Source organism: Cynoglossus semilaevis, chromosome 8 (genome assembly GCF_000523025.1).
Source record: "Cynoglossus semilaevis isolate Cse_v1.0 chromosome 8, Cse_v1.0, whole genome shotgun sequence".
In the NCBI taxonomy this organism is placed as follows: Eukaryota; Metazoa; Chordata; class Actinopteri; order Pleuronectiformes; family Cynoglossidae; genus Cynoglossus; species Cynoglossus semilaevis.
In genome coordinates this window covers 3,238,929-3,252,379 of record NC_024314.1, presented here as the reverse complement: position 1 = coordinate 3,252,379, position 13,451 = coordinate 3,238,929, and the positions used below count along the sequence as shown (strand labels likewise).

The window sequence follows — 13,451 nt, the reverse complement described above, 5'->3', positions numbered from 1 at the left end:
TCGATGACTGGTTGGACGTGATTGATTCAAGTACACAATACTGTGGGGACTATTTTCCTCCGTGCTACCAAAACTCTCACCGCTCCATCACAAGTTGTTGATCCGGCTCGTGGGCTTTAAAGGGCGGCCACACTGCTAAGTTGACACCGGGGCTGTGTAGTCAGCTGCTGTCTCCTGCTGTTCAACTCGGCTCAGTTCAGTGAGGCCTGTACAGAGCAGCGCTCACTCTCACACAAGTCCGTCTTTAAACGCAACACGAACAAACAGGCTAAAAAAAAACCTGCAGGAGGCGGGAAGGAAAGGGGTGGGCAGTAGTGATTTGCGGATCGATCCTGAAATATCGATACTTCCGATTCTGGATCTTTATGCTCTGAAATCGATTCTGAAATCAAAATATCGATACTTTTGATACTTACGCATTCTGAGATGAGGTGTATCCTAAACAGAAACATGGTGAAAAGTATCCAAATTATTGAGATGTTGTCTAAGTGACGCTCGGTTGGTGGGACTACTTCTTCTTCCGCCTGGGTGTGTGCGTCATGCTTAAGCACAGGGGCTCTACTCCGTGCTCTCACTCAGTCACTATTGATGGGAATTTCGGCTCTTTTTTGGAGAACCGGTTCTTTTGGCTCGGTTCACTGAAAAAATCCGACTCTTTCGGGTCCCAAATGGCTCCTCAGATTATTTATTTTATTTTTTTATTTATTTTTGTTTTACAAATAACATGTTTTCAGAGTTTGAAACATTGTTTTGACATATTTTATATGATTGTGTTCTCAAGGTTTTCTATTGTTGTGTTGACTGTATAGTAAATGAGGCAGCTACCTCGGTACACTCCAGAGTTTTAAATAAATAAATAAATAAAAAACTCTGCCTTGGATTCCTAAAGACAAATGATAAAATATTGGTATCGATATCGGTATCGGCGATACCAGCCCGAATTTTACTCGGTATCGGATCGGAAAGGAAATTGGTGGTATCGAACATCACTAGTGGGCAGTGTGACCCGGTGACAGCCGCTGTTCTCCCGGAATATCACTCACCAGGGGCTCACACATTTCTTTTCAGGGATTGGCCGATGTAAAAAGAAGATAACCCACGTTTTATTTTCTTTTTACACCAGTTGTTATGTTATTAATAACGTCTATCAACTGCATATGTGTCGAGCTAAAGGCCCGCGGCCCAAATGCCCGCCATTTTGTTTTGCCCGGAGGAGCTTAACAGGTTTTTAATTGTCTCCTTATATGCAGCTTAGTTTCTTAACTTCAATTATTGAAGTGTTAATGTTTATTAAAATCAATATTTTTTTTCAACGTACAATATTTGTAACTTGGATAAACAGCAATAATTGCAGAAATATATATTAATATGTTATACAGTTTTACAGTCTTACAGTTACAACCGTCCCTTCAACGGCAACTATATTGCTGCTCCAAGGGCAACTTTATTGTTTCTTGTGGCCCCCCTGTGAAAATGAGTTTGTTTGGTAACAATATACGGTTAAAAGGGTTTATGTTTATTGGCTTTTTTTGTATATGTGGTTGAAAATACATGTTTGCATGTATAATGTTTACATGTAAAAAAAGTGTAAAATTACCCCATATCGGTTTATCAAGTTATTTAGTTTTAGTAGTTTTATAAACTTTATCCAACTGTCCTTAACTGTTATGTGAACTATAAGTTTTAAAGGTGACTCAGTGATACTGGGGAAAGGAGATTGATTATTGTGTCCTTGCTTTACGAAAATTAAAAAATTCTAATTTACGGATTCAATCCCGGGTGATGACTAATGGTGTTTGTGTTTTGTGTTTTCTCCAGGTTTCTCCGTTTCTTTCGCAGTCCAGAAACATGCAGGACTACATTTAATAGACACCCTGTTTGGACCACAAGGATAAATGCGAATGTGATCCTGAAAAGAATGACGTGGTAGGAGATAAATGTAATATTATTATTATTATTTATTCACCCTTTACACATTGCATATCGAAATCAAACAATCTTAATACCCTCTGTTTCAGCCTTTTGTCTAATGTGAGCAGTGGTAACCAGATTTGAACCCACCCGTGACCGGACATTGAACTCACTGTTGGGTAATGTAACCAGATCAAAGCATCTCCTCCACTCACGTGACACTAAACTTGACTGACTCACTTTTAAATCGAATCAGCTTGCAACAAAGTCCAGTATGCAACACTTAATCAATAAGAGGATCCCAAATTCTGTTTTCTAAAGAGGGAGCTTGTCTGACAGCTGGAGTGTGAAACTCCACCTGTCAGACAAGTGTGAAACTCCACCTGTCAGACTTGGACCAAAATGAAATAGCTTCTTTATTTATATAAAAGAACCAAAAGGTGAACAATTTCTTTCTGCGGGAATAAAACTTGAATTTAAATTTTATCTTTAGAGAAACACTCAAATACTCAATAAGCCAATTGCATACCGGGTGCTCATCTGCGTTCAGAAACAAATGTTGAGGACCAGCTGCAGAAGTTAAAATTTAAATGTGCTCACAAGTGCGAGAAAAAAAAAAAGATTACCTAAATGTCATCAACTATCACGTCATCTTCAGTTTGCAAGAACGGCCCTGCTGTTACACAGCTAGCGTATGGGGCTGAAATAGTGAACAGCACAGTTAAAACAACAGGAGCCTTTTATAGGGTTTCTTTTATCTTTATTTTCTATTTTTTTTAATTAAGTATTTTCAAAAAAACAACGGAATGAAGAAAAAAGTAAGATTTGTATATTATATTATATAAATAAAAAATTGAAATAAGATGTGATTAACTAAATAGATATGTATTTAAAATACTAAATATGCTGACATAGATCCTATTAATGATAAATAACAACAACAGTCAGGTCTGGATCAGATCTGAAGGTAAAGGAACCCTGCAATACCCCCGTTTCCCCAATAGATGCCGTAGAAAATGATAAAAGCGTTTTAGCATTTTAGCCTTTATGCATGACTTTTACATGTCATTTATCTTAGTTCACATGAACACTTCGTCTATCTGCCCCTGACGCGGCCCCCCTGTCAAATTTAAGGACATTTGTAGCCTGCCAGTCAAAACGTTTGCCCGCGCCTGTGTTAGACCTTATACTTCTTTTACTTACAACTGAATGTGAATCCAAGGTGGCGCTTTGGCCCAGAGGCAACGTCTCTGTCATTGGTGTGGAACCCCATGGTTCACCTCCTGGGCAAGATCAAATCCCGCTTAGGGCGGTTGGTACCTTCCAGTGGACTCACCACCCGCAGGAAGGTTCAGGGGTTTGGTATAGTGCAGTGTGATTTGGGTGGCGACTCCTGGCCCTGCAACGCAGTAGAGGATGAAATGTGAATCCAGAGACTGGCTTTAGATTCTGATTTAGATGACATTTTAGAAAGTACTCTACGGTTTGTAGTCCACAGGATTTTTTTTTTGTACCCTTTGAAGAGGACTGCTGTCTAGTAATGAATAGATATGGATGGATTACAAAAGATAGCCAATATTTGACACTGACGTGTTGACAGTAAACCATCCCCATGGACATTATGAATTATAAATGCGTTGCTCCATGTGTTGGTAAAGGGACAGCCAGAAATATAACCACGATTTTTCTCCTATGCTGTTTCACTGCAACATAACCAAGCGAACCGCATCAGAGAATCCACCCCCACCACTAATTATCAAGCCAGAGACATTTCTGCTCATGTGATTATAATGCTGTATAAATTGCTCCCTTTGGCTCAGTTGAACTCCAGTCAACAGAACCACTGCTGCTGGTTGGTTCGGTCAGAGATTATCTCTCAGAAATGAAGGAGGGAGTTTGTAGTTTACCCCATGCCCACCATTGGTGTCGGTCGTTTTATTATCGGCCCCAATGCAGGACACAGCAGATACATTTATATATATATACTGTATGTGTATGTATGTGTATGAGAGGGTGTGTGTGTGTGTGTGTGTGTGAGTGTCCGAGCGAGTAATTCATTTTCGTAGACAACAACAACAGCAGGGACATTTTTCTCTCGGAGTTCCATGCACAAATTGGTGTTTTATGCGTTTGTGAGCAGTGTTTTATAATCCATAAAACACAGCAGTCAGAACTTTTTAATTGACTGACCAAACTCGTTAAACCGCTGAAATCACACAATATCATTTTAAGTACATTCACGCAGGTAGTGGACTTCTGGCAATTACGTAAACGAATGAACTAAAACGAGAACGAGAAATGTTTATATTTTTGTCAGCTTTTATTAATGTGTACAGAATACAGGACCTTTTGAACTGAACCCAAACAGTTAAGAAAAATACTTCGTTGTTCTTTCCTGTTACCACAGTATCCTCTTCTAAGACGTTGTTTCCCCACATCTGAACTGCAGAGTCCCTCATTATAAACCCGATCTGGAAAAACAATTATAATTGGAGTAATAGGGGGCGTCAAATCATACTCGGGCTATTTGACCGTACCACTTTAAATAGAAATCCAAGTGGAAACGACAATATTGCTTGACCTTCTAAAGAGGTTGGTAATAAAACAACTCATTTTAATGCTATACACTAATAAACAGATGATGAAACAGAAACGACAATATTGCTTGACCTTCTAACTCATTTTAATGCTACACTAATAAACAGATGATGAAACGTGGCAGTCAGTGGACATTTGACTGAATGAAAACTCGGTGTTTCACTGACAGTTAGCCTGATAGAGGGCTACCTGAGCTGCTGCATACTAATAGAAATCGGTGTTGGCCACTCTGCCCGTCTTTGGGCTTCAGATTTTGACTTTCATTTTGATCTAGACAATTTTCAACCGACAGGGAATTTTGGAGAGCTGGATAATTGAGGCTAATTGCTAAAAAGTAAATATTCGCATGGCCAAAAACATATCAGTGTTTTTTTTTTTGTAAGCAGTTTTTAACTTTTAAAGCACAATTGGTAGGAAATTAGCACTTGACTTCCTGTGGAGGAGGAGGAGCTAATACGTCTCTATCATTTGGAGTGGCCATTGTAATCCTCTTTACCCCCAGCAGATTATGATCAAGCTCCTTCAGCTCCTGGTCTCCTGGCCACACACCCATTGTAACCCCACTCCACCCTCACTCCGGTGTTATACTACACTTACCAATTCCATTGTTGCCTAGCAACTGGCTGACAGATTTCAGTCGGGGCTGCACATGTTGGAGAGTAACAGTGTTTACAAATGCATCAGTGTGTGTGCACGCATGTACGTATGTATGAATTAGTGAAACCATTTATGTATGTTTGTGTGTGTCTGTACATAAGGTCAAGTCGAGCCGTGTTATTGCCTAAGGTCCGTTTTGATTTAATGACTTGGACTACACAGATTTGCCAAAAGGTGGTAGAGGCGCATTATTATTAATTTATTTAAAAAAAAAAAGTAATAATAATAAGAGGGACTTGTTAACCCACTAATTGCCAGTTCCTTATTGGAGTCAGTGCCATGACCAGTGCCGGTTTGCCACCAATCCAAGGGGTACACTGAATATGCCCCCAAGTGGCAAGGTCATGTTCCATTATACACAAAACAGTAAAAAGGTAAAGTAGGCTAAATGATTTTATATGAAATTTTATTTCAACTTCATCAGTCATTATAAAATAGCATGAGTGTTAAATAAAATAATATTATTTGGTAAGATTTTAGCTAGCTGAAAAAACAGCTTATTGTTAATTTTTTTTTTTTTTTTTTGGGGTATCTTCGTACTAGTTTTGGTTTTTGGCTAGCATCAAACTGGTTTTTATCCGATTCCAAACTTGTTTCTGGTGAAGTACAAACTCCCGTTTGGCAAAATGCGCACAGAATTTATAATTTATTAAACTTGTTTCTGGTGAAGTACAAACTCCTGTTTGGCAAAATGCACACAGAATTTATAACTTATTATATATGTCTTACATTACATTACACTTGTTTTTTTTCGCTAAGTTCACACTGCTTACGAGGTATCTTTGAATTTGTCTTTGGGTAATTTCAAACTAATTTTGGCTAACCCGAGATAGTTTTGTTTTGGTTTTTAGTTACAAACATCCAAACGCTAACTTCACACTGTTTATAGGCTAACTGCTCAGTTGTTTATAGTAGTACTAAAACAACTACTTTTACCTTCAAAATTAAAAAAAAAAATCATTATATACCGTACTATGCAAAACCTTTAGGCGAGTGTATACATTCCCCGAATATCTCCCCCCCTCTCTCTGTCACTACTATATATATAGTATATATATATATATGTATATATATATAGTATATATATAGTATATATATAGTATATATATATATATGTATATATATATAGTATATATATATATATATTTAGACATATACATATATATAGACATATACATATATATAGACATATACATATATATAGACATAGCTACATAAAAGTTATACCTATCCTCTATTTTACTTCTTCTTGTCCTGTCTTCCAACATTTATTGTTAAATGTGTCACATTTAAGGACAATATGATTGGGAGTTTTAAATAGCCAGGTGCTCAGATATGGAGGTAAAATTGTGGGAGGAAAGGATGAGGATTTAGCAGTCATGTTTTTGTCAAGTTGAATTTCTACAGAGCATTCTCTGAAATGCTATAACCAACTGCTCTTTTTCAGAGATAGCCCAGAGGAATTATTTGAGGGAGCATGTGGGAGGGAAAGCGGAGGCTAATCTGTGATATTTAAAATCAATATCTCAACAGAGCGCGCGTAATGCCACTTTCTTCTGCAGTGCTTTTTTTCCAGATGATTTGAGTCATCTAATCTGGGTATCTTTCACGTGCCGCTCTCACATCTGGTCGTTGAAAAGAAGGCAATCTAAAAATGTGTCAAATTATCATAATAACTCTCAGTCCCTGATACATCTGTCAACTCACCTCCTCTTTTTTTTTTTCTTTTCTCTAGTCTCATGCCCTTCTGTGTTTTCATCTCTCTTCACTTTTGTATTTAATTTAACACTGCGTCACAGACACTCTGAAACAGAGCGCCCTGTGACATAACAGCATTTTTTTTTTCCCCTTCATGTTTATAGGCTTTAAAATGAACATGACACACACCAGTCTGCTTGACATTGCCTCTGTCTTTCATTGTGTGTTTGTCTCAAACAGCACTCGCAACAGACGGCATTCTTTGACAGTAGCCTTAAACAGGCATCTGTCAAATTATCTGTCACTTGCACTACCTTACTCTATAGAAAAAATGATTAATTAAAAAAAAATATATATACACATACATACACATATATATGTAAATACATGTCATATTTATTTAAACACACATACACATATATACAGTATGTGTGTATATATATATATATATATTTTTTTTTATATATATATATATATATATATATCAGATGTGTATATGTATTAGCACCACATGTCGGGAACACATCACATCTAACATTTTCTGGACTTTGCCAACAAAGTTAAAGGTGAAACCAGATGAGACAATGATTTCCTTTGACGTCACTTCACTTTTTTACTTGACTTCCCACTTCTGATGTCATTAAAATGACCAGAAATGACTTCCTAAAATACACTCAACTTTAGCTGACAGAATCACCTTAACTCCAGACCAGATTAGAACACTCCAAGACCTCTGCTTAACATCCAATGTGCCATGGGGTCCCCAGTATCTCCCATTGTGGCCAACCTCTACGTGGAGGAAGTAGAACAGAAGGCACTAGCCTCCTACAGCGGCATTGCACCGTCACACTGGTACAGATACGTGGATGACACGCGGATTAAAATCAAGACAGTTGAATTAGAATCCTTCACCAAACACATTAATACAACCAACGAACACATGGAATTTACTAGAGAAGTTGTTGAAGGGGACATGTTTGGCCTTTCTGGACTGTGCAGTACACGTAAAGGAAGACAGAAACCTTTACATCGAAGTCTTCAGGAAGTCCATAGCTACGGTATCACTCCCCATTCACACCTCCAACCTGGTGACTTTACATTTCTCCCACCTTAGAATATAGTCAGAACTGAAGAAACGTCTTAAAAAAAAAACCCCTACTTTATCCAGTTGCCCTTAATGTAACTATTTTTGGATATTGCCCTAACCTAACATGGCGATCTAAAGTTGTCATAGTGTTCCAGTATGGACTGTGTTCATCAGTAAACTCTATGGTGCTCAGAATTCTATGCACCCATAGACCACTTAAAGGTTTCCCACTTAGACCACCACCTTAAGATTCTGGGAGTAAACACAATAAAAAATAACGTAGTATAACCACGCATAGGGTAACACTGATCAGTGGGCGCCCCGAGCTTGTTCCTCTGCAATGAGACGGTTCCATTTGGGTGTGTAATGGGTGACAGTGACACCCAAAGTGTTTTTTTCCGAAGTCCAGTCTACTGTGTAATTTTGTCTTGGCTTAGAGTTAAAAAAAAAACAAATCCAGCAGGACTCCTGGTATTGTCTGTTAAATGTAGCTTTCTTGTTTTAGAGTGGTAGTCGTAGGCCCTTCTTCTGTGTACTCCATTTCACCATGATCGTTATTAAGTCATTCTTCTAAATTACCCGGCTTTATTTTTATAGACATTGAATCTGACTAAGATATGCTTCAGGAGGCAGAGACAGATGTAATGGAGAAAGGGTTTTTATTCATTACAAATAAGACGTCTTTCATACTGACAATATTCTTGCTATGTTGCTTGTTATTAAACGGTCGCAGGTCACTATGACCAGGTCTTTTTGCAGGCCAACCGACTGTCGAAGTGCACACTCATATGAATGCATAAATGCATTCATATGTTTTTCTATACGATTCACGTTGCTAATTAGCTAACTTCCAAGTTGTTTTCTGGTTAACTCACATTGGTTTTTGGCTAACACTACTCCGAAGTTTCCAGCTAAATTCAATTCATTCATTCAACTTCATGTTTCTTGTTTTGCTATTGATTTTTGCTAATGTCATATGAAGGTCGACACAATAACTGTGTTATTGACAATAATAACAATAATAATTCGTTTTGATCATGGCGTTTCTGCCGTTTCATACGTTAACGTTTCTACATTTCGTTCCTCGTATTTGTTTTTTTTTTTTACCACATTTTTGTTTTATATGTTAGTAGTTTCTTTCATGTTTACAATATTTCCAGTTTATGATGAACCGAAACCTCCCAACAGCAATAGGTTCCCAACTGTCTCCTTTACTGTTTTGTATATCTAGGAGATGAATGTCCTGCTTCACTGCGATATCTCTGTCTGCAAAACAAAAAACTTGTTTGCTTTCCGTCATGGAAATGGTTAGATGTAAAAAGATTTGGCCAGCACCAATTTCTTTTCATTACTTTTCACTCTTCAGTCTCCTTTACGGTCAGAGTGTATTAAAGGCATGCCTCTGGTTGACAACGTGCGGTACAAAATATTCATAGTCATTTACAGCGTCTGCAAAACAAAGTTGCTTTGGTTTTGCAAACTTTTGGCGAGGGTTTTGATGATGTGTGCCATCAATGCCAAAGCATTTTAGTCATTTCAAATATCTGTTCAAATGATGTACTTGTGTCTTTGCTGTAATTTAAAACAACTGAGGATAAATATGCAAACACGGTCATACTGTTAATTATTGTCACATTGAAAAGAACTCCATTTATTTGCATTTTTGCATAATTGAATATAATTTTTCTTAACTAAGGTCTGCCCCCTATGAGTCTGCCTTATCAAGGAGCTTGGACACATTGGACACCCTACTGGTCCCTTGATGGACAGTAGTACTAAAAGTTGAAAAGTGACACGTTTCTGTCACAAAAAGAAGACTGTAAAACTTTAGTGTTACAAAAGAAGAACTGCGATGATTTTGGAAAAAAAAAAAGTTCCCAATGCTGAAGTTAAGCTTTTATATTCTTTGGGAAGAGATTGTGCTGAAATATTCATGGGCTCAGCTCAGCTGACTGGTCATAGTGTGGAGAAGCGTCACCCACGTATGGGCCTCAGCACTGAAGGAAGAATAAGTAGAAGGAACTGAATATACAGACCAATACTTTTTTTTCAGACAGCTGTCCACTGCTGGTCCGTGATGTATGGATCGACACTCTCTGTCTTCTGGCTTTAGCGCCGTGTGACAACATATTTGTCTGCTCTGCTCGCCAACTAGTTTCCATCCGGAATTTATTGTAATTCCGTATTTCGGAATGGTGGAACAAGGCTGCCTTACTGAATTTATGAGAGATGGTGATGTGACGGTGAAACGTCGTAGATCGACGTCGTAAAGCGATATATATATATGGTATATATATATATATATATATATATATATATAGTATATACAATTTGTGTGCATTACTGTGTCCATACTATAAAAGGTTTTTTAGTTCTCTGAAACTGCAAGGGTCAGAGGACGTTTCCTGGGATAATGGTCTCTAATCCATCCTGGGGATAGATTGCATTTATGCATGCTCAGGAATGCAGCCTCATACGTCCTTTAACCATCTTTGTTCAGTGGGATGTGAGGACATTCAGGATGGATTGGGAGCATTCAAGTTCCCAGCCCTCAATATATGTACATATATTGAGATATATGTACATATATTGAGATATATGTACATATATTGAGATATATGTACATATATTGAGATATATGTACATATATTGAGATATATGTACATATATGTACATGCAGTTCATAAACTGCTGTACAAGTCACGTGTTGTTTGCCGGCAGCATCCGAGTCCATTCACTGAAAACCCCCGCAGCATCCTTGTACGAACACACTGTGCAACACGGTTTGTTTGTGACAAGTAAGTGAGAGGTTCATTTATTTTTCATTGCTTTCATCAAATCGTTTTGCCGCCGCCATAAACGGATGTGTGACCACGGATGTTTTAGTCAGACCTGTTGCCTCTCCTAATCTACAGCTCCGGGTTTGCTTTTAAAAATTATAGCCCTAACTGCAGAGAGCAATGATAATTTGATTCAAACACATCTTATTTATAAAAGGCTCCAGTGACCAGACGAGAATGCGCCTGTGGCTAAATCACTGCGCTTTTGTTTTTATTCTTTCTCCTCCTTCAATTATGAAATAACAGGAAATATATTTGGGATTTTTTTTTTTTGCCTCAAGTCTTGTCTTGTTTACTCTCACTCTCTCTTAACCCCACAAACACTTTTCTCTCTCCTCTCTCTACTCCCTCCCTCCTTCTTTTTGCTTTCTCATTCTGGAGTGTGGGGGCTTTGTTCAATTTTTATTAATTGTTTTCCCCCATTCATTTTTTTTTCTCATGTTGAACTATTGAAATCGAAAATTTGTCAGCTTGGTCTCATGGTTGGGAATCATTTTCTTTTTCATATATGTATCTTTTGGACAAAGTAAAAACGTAAGACTTTTGGGAAAATATATTCTTTCAGTCTATAAAAAAAACCAAAAAAACAGAAAAAGAAAGATTTTAACGTCGTTAATCTAAATAATGGAACAAGACTTTCTTAATAAATATATGCGAGGTAGTGAAGTAACCATGAAAAGCTGTAAGTCGAGGACGTCGTAAAGCTAGGGAAGACAAAAAACTTAATGACATAATAAATAAAAATCTCCTAATAAATAAAAATATATAAATAATCAATGTGATACATTTATTAAATATTTTCAAAAATCCATACAGAATAGAGCGTGTATGAAATCTGTTGAAAAATTTTACTGAGGGTCAGTGCCTGAAACATTGCCCAGTCATTGGTAGCGTTAAACGTTTTTTTTTCTCCAACTCTTAGCTAATGTAGTTTTCTCCAAAGGACGGAACATCCGACGGAACATTTAAATGAGACCCAAAGACAAGAATGACCAAGTTAGACGACTCCACCTCCTCTGACTCATCTAATGTCTTACACAGTGAATATCAACTTCACCCTTCACGAAGGTGTTTCAGACAGGCGTCCTTGGACTCGTTCTAACCCTACAACCCTTCCAACTAGCCTTTATGTGCATTTGTGTGTGCTTAGAAACACTGACATGGCCAGTTTTGGTAATTTGGTCATTGGTCATTTTTTTTTGTTTTTTTTTTTGCACTCATTGTAATTGTCGGCTTCATTTTACTACTCTGAGGAGAATAGCAGAGACTTTGTCTTGCGTCTGTCGGGCGAAAAGAGCTCGTATCTGCAAGGCTGCCTTCCAGGGAAAGGGTTACTTAAGGCAGCTACTAACCCTTTCCTATAAAGATAGACAGTTAAGTGTGTCCTTGGTGCAGCGAGTGAAATCTGCATTTGAGAGCAAAGGAATGAGCAGCGGCTGTTTACAGCTCGCCTTTGAAGACAAACCGGAAAGAGAGGTTTGATTTACATATCGCAGAGTTGATCGTGAGCAGTTAAAATCATATATATGCATATACTTATGTATGTGTGTGTATATGTGTATACTCTATACTTCTCTTTATTTATCACTATCACTGTCAATGCCACAGCAATTCCCATCTCCTAATTTACGATGCCACTAATTTATAGCAATATAAAAGCATAATTCTTAGTTGTATATATATATATATATATATATGTATGTATGTATATATATGTATATATATACATATATATGTATATATATATACACATATATATACATATATACATATATGTATATATATGTGTATATACATAGATGTATATACACATATATACATACATATATATGTATGTATATACATATACATATATGTATATACACATATATACATACATATATATGTATGTATATATGTGTATATACATATATGTATATATGTATATATATGTGTATATATATATACATATATATGTATATATATTTATATATATATGCATGTATATCTGAAATATATATATATTTATATATATGCATGTATATCTGAACAAAAATACATTATGTTTCTGTGTAACTACAATTAAAATTAAAAAAAAGTCTTTTATTAATGTCAACTCACGGCTAATATATGTGTCTGAGTGTTTAACGGACACACGCACACGCACTCTCGGGCACAGCCTCCTCAGTCGAACTTCTGCCGTGTAATTAGGCTAATGATTCTTGAGTCATTGACAGACACGAGGAAACGTGCTATTTCTCCCGCACGTCTTCGGAGGCGACCAAATTGGTGTTCTCGCCGTCTCCCTGTCTCCTGTTGTCTGACACTTTCCGCTCTTTGTGCGCTTGTTTTGTCTCACAGTTTCACAGTTACGAGCTTTGAACGTCGACGTCTGTCAAATGTCGAAAACGGAACGTGCCACGGTAGAGGCATGACGATTTTTACCTTTTGTGCATCCCTGAGACAGCGCTTGTCATATTTGTTGCCTTCTCTTTTCATCACTCACAGACACACACTCATACTCTCTCTCTCTTTCTCTCTCTCTCTTTTTCTCTCTCTCTCTTTCTCTCTCTCTCTCTCTCTTTAATAAATGCCATGTCACATACATGCATCAATGAACACAACCCGACCTAAAAAAAAAAATTCACTCCCACTGTGCCCCTCATCCTCTGCCCCCCCAC

At 37.4% G+C, this 13,451-nt stretch overlaps 2 protein-coding genes across 3 annotated transcripts in view; one reads left to right on the top strand and one right to left on the bottom strand.

Annotated features, from left to right (window-relative positions):
- adprh (ADP-ribosylarginine hydrolase) overlaps positions 1–295 on the bottom strand; it is a 9,734-nt gene extending 9,439 nt beyond the window's left edge. The window contains exon 1 of the mRNA XM_025058033.1: positions 81–295. Coding sequence (XP_024913801.1) covers positions 81–88 — 8 coding nt within the window. The 5' untranslated portion in view covers positions 89–295. The remainder of the gene's footprint in view (positions 1–80) is intronic.
- Positions 296–986: 691 nt separating this feature from the next.
- LOC103381589 (double C2-like domain-containing protein alpha) overlaps positions 987–13,451 on the top strand; it is a 36,900-nt gene continuing 24,435 nt past the window's right edge. The window contains exons 1-3 of one of the 2 annotated variants that reach the window (XM_025057478.1): positions 987–1,224; positions 1,840–1,926; positions 2,019–2,090. The gene's annotated coding sequence lies outside the window, so the exon portion shown is untranslated. Of the gene's footprint in view, positions 1,225–1,823; positions 1,927–2,018; positions 2,091–13,451 lie in introns of those variants that run through there. The other variant, XM_025057479.1, reaches the window with a different exon arrangement.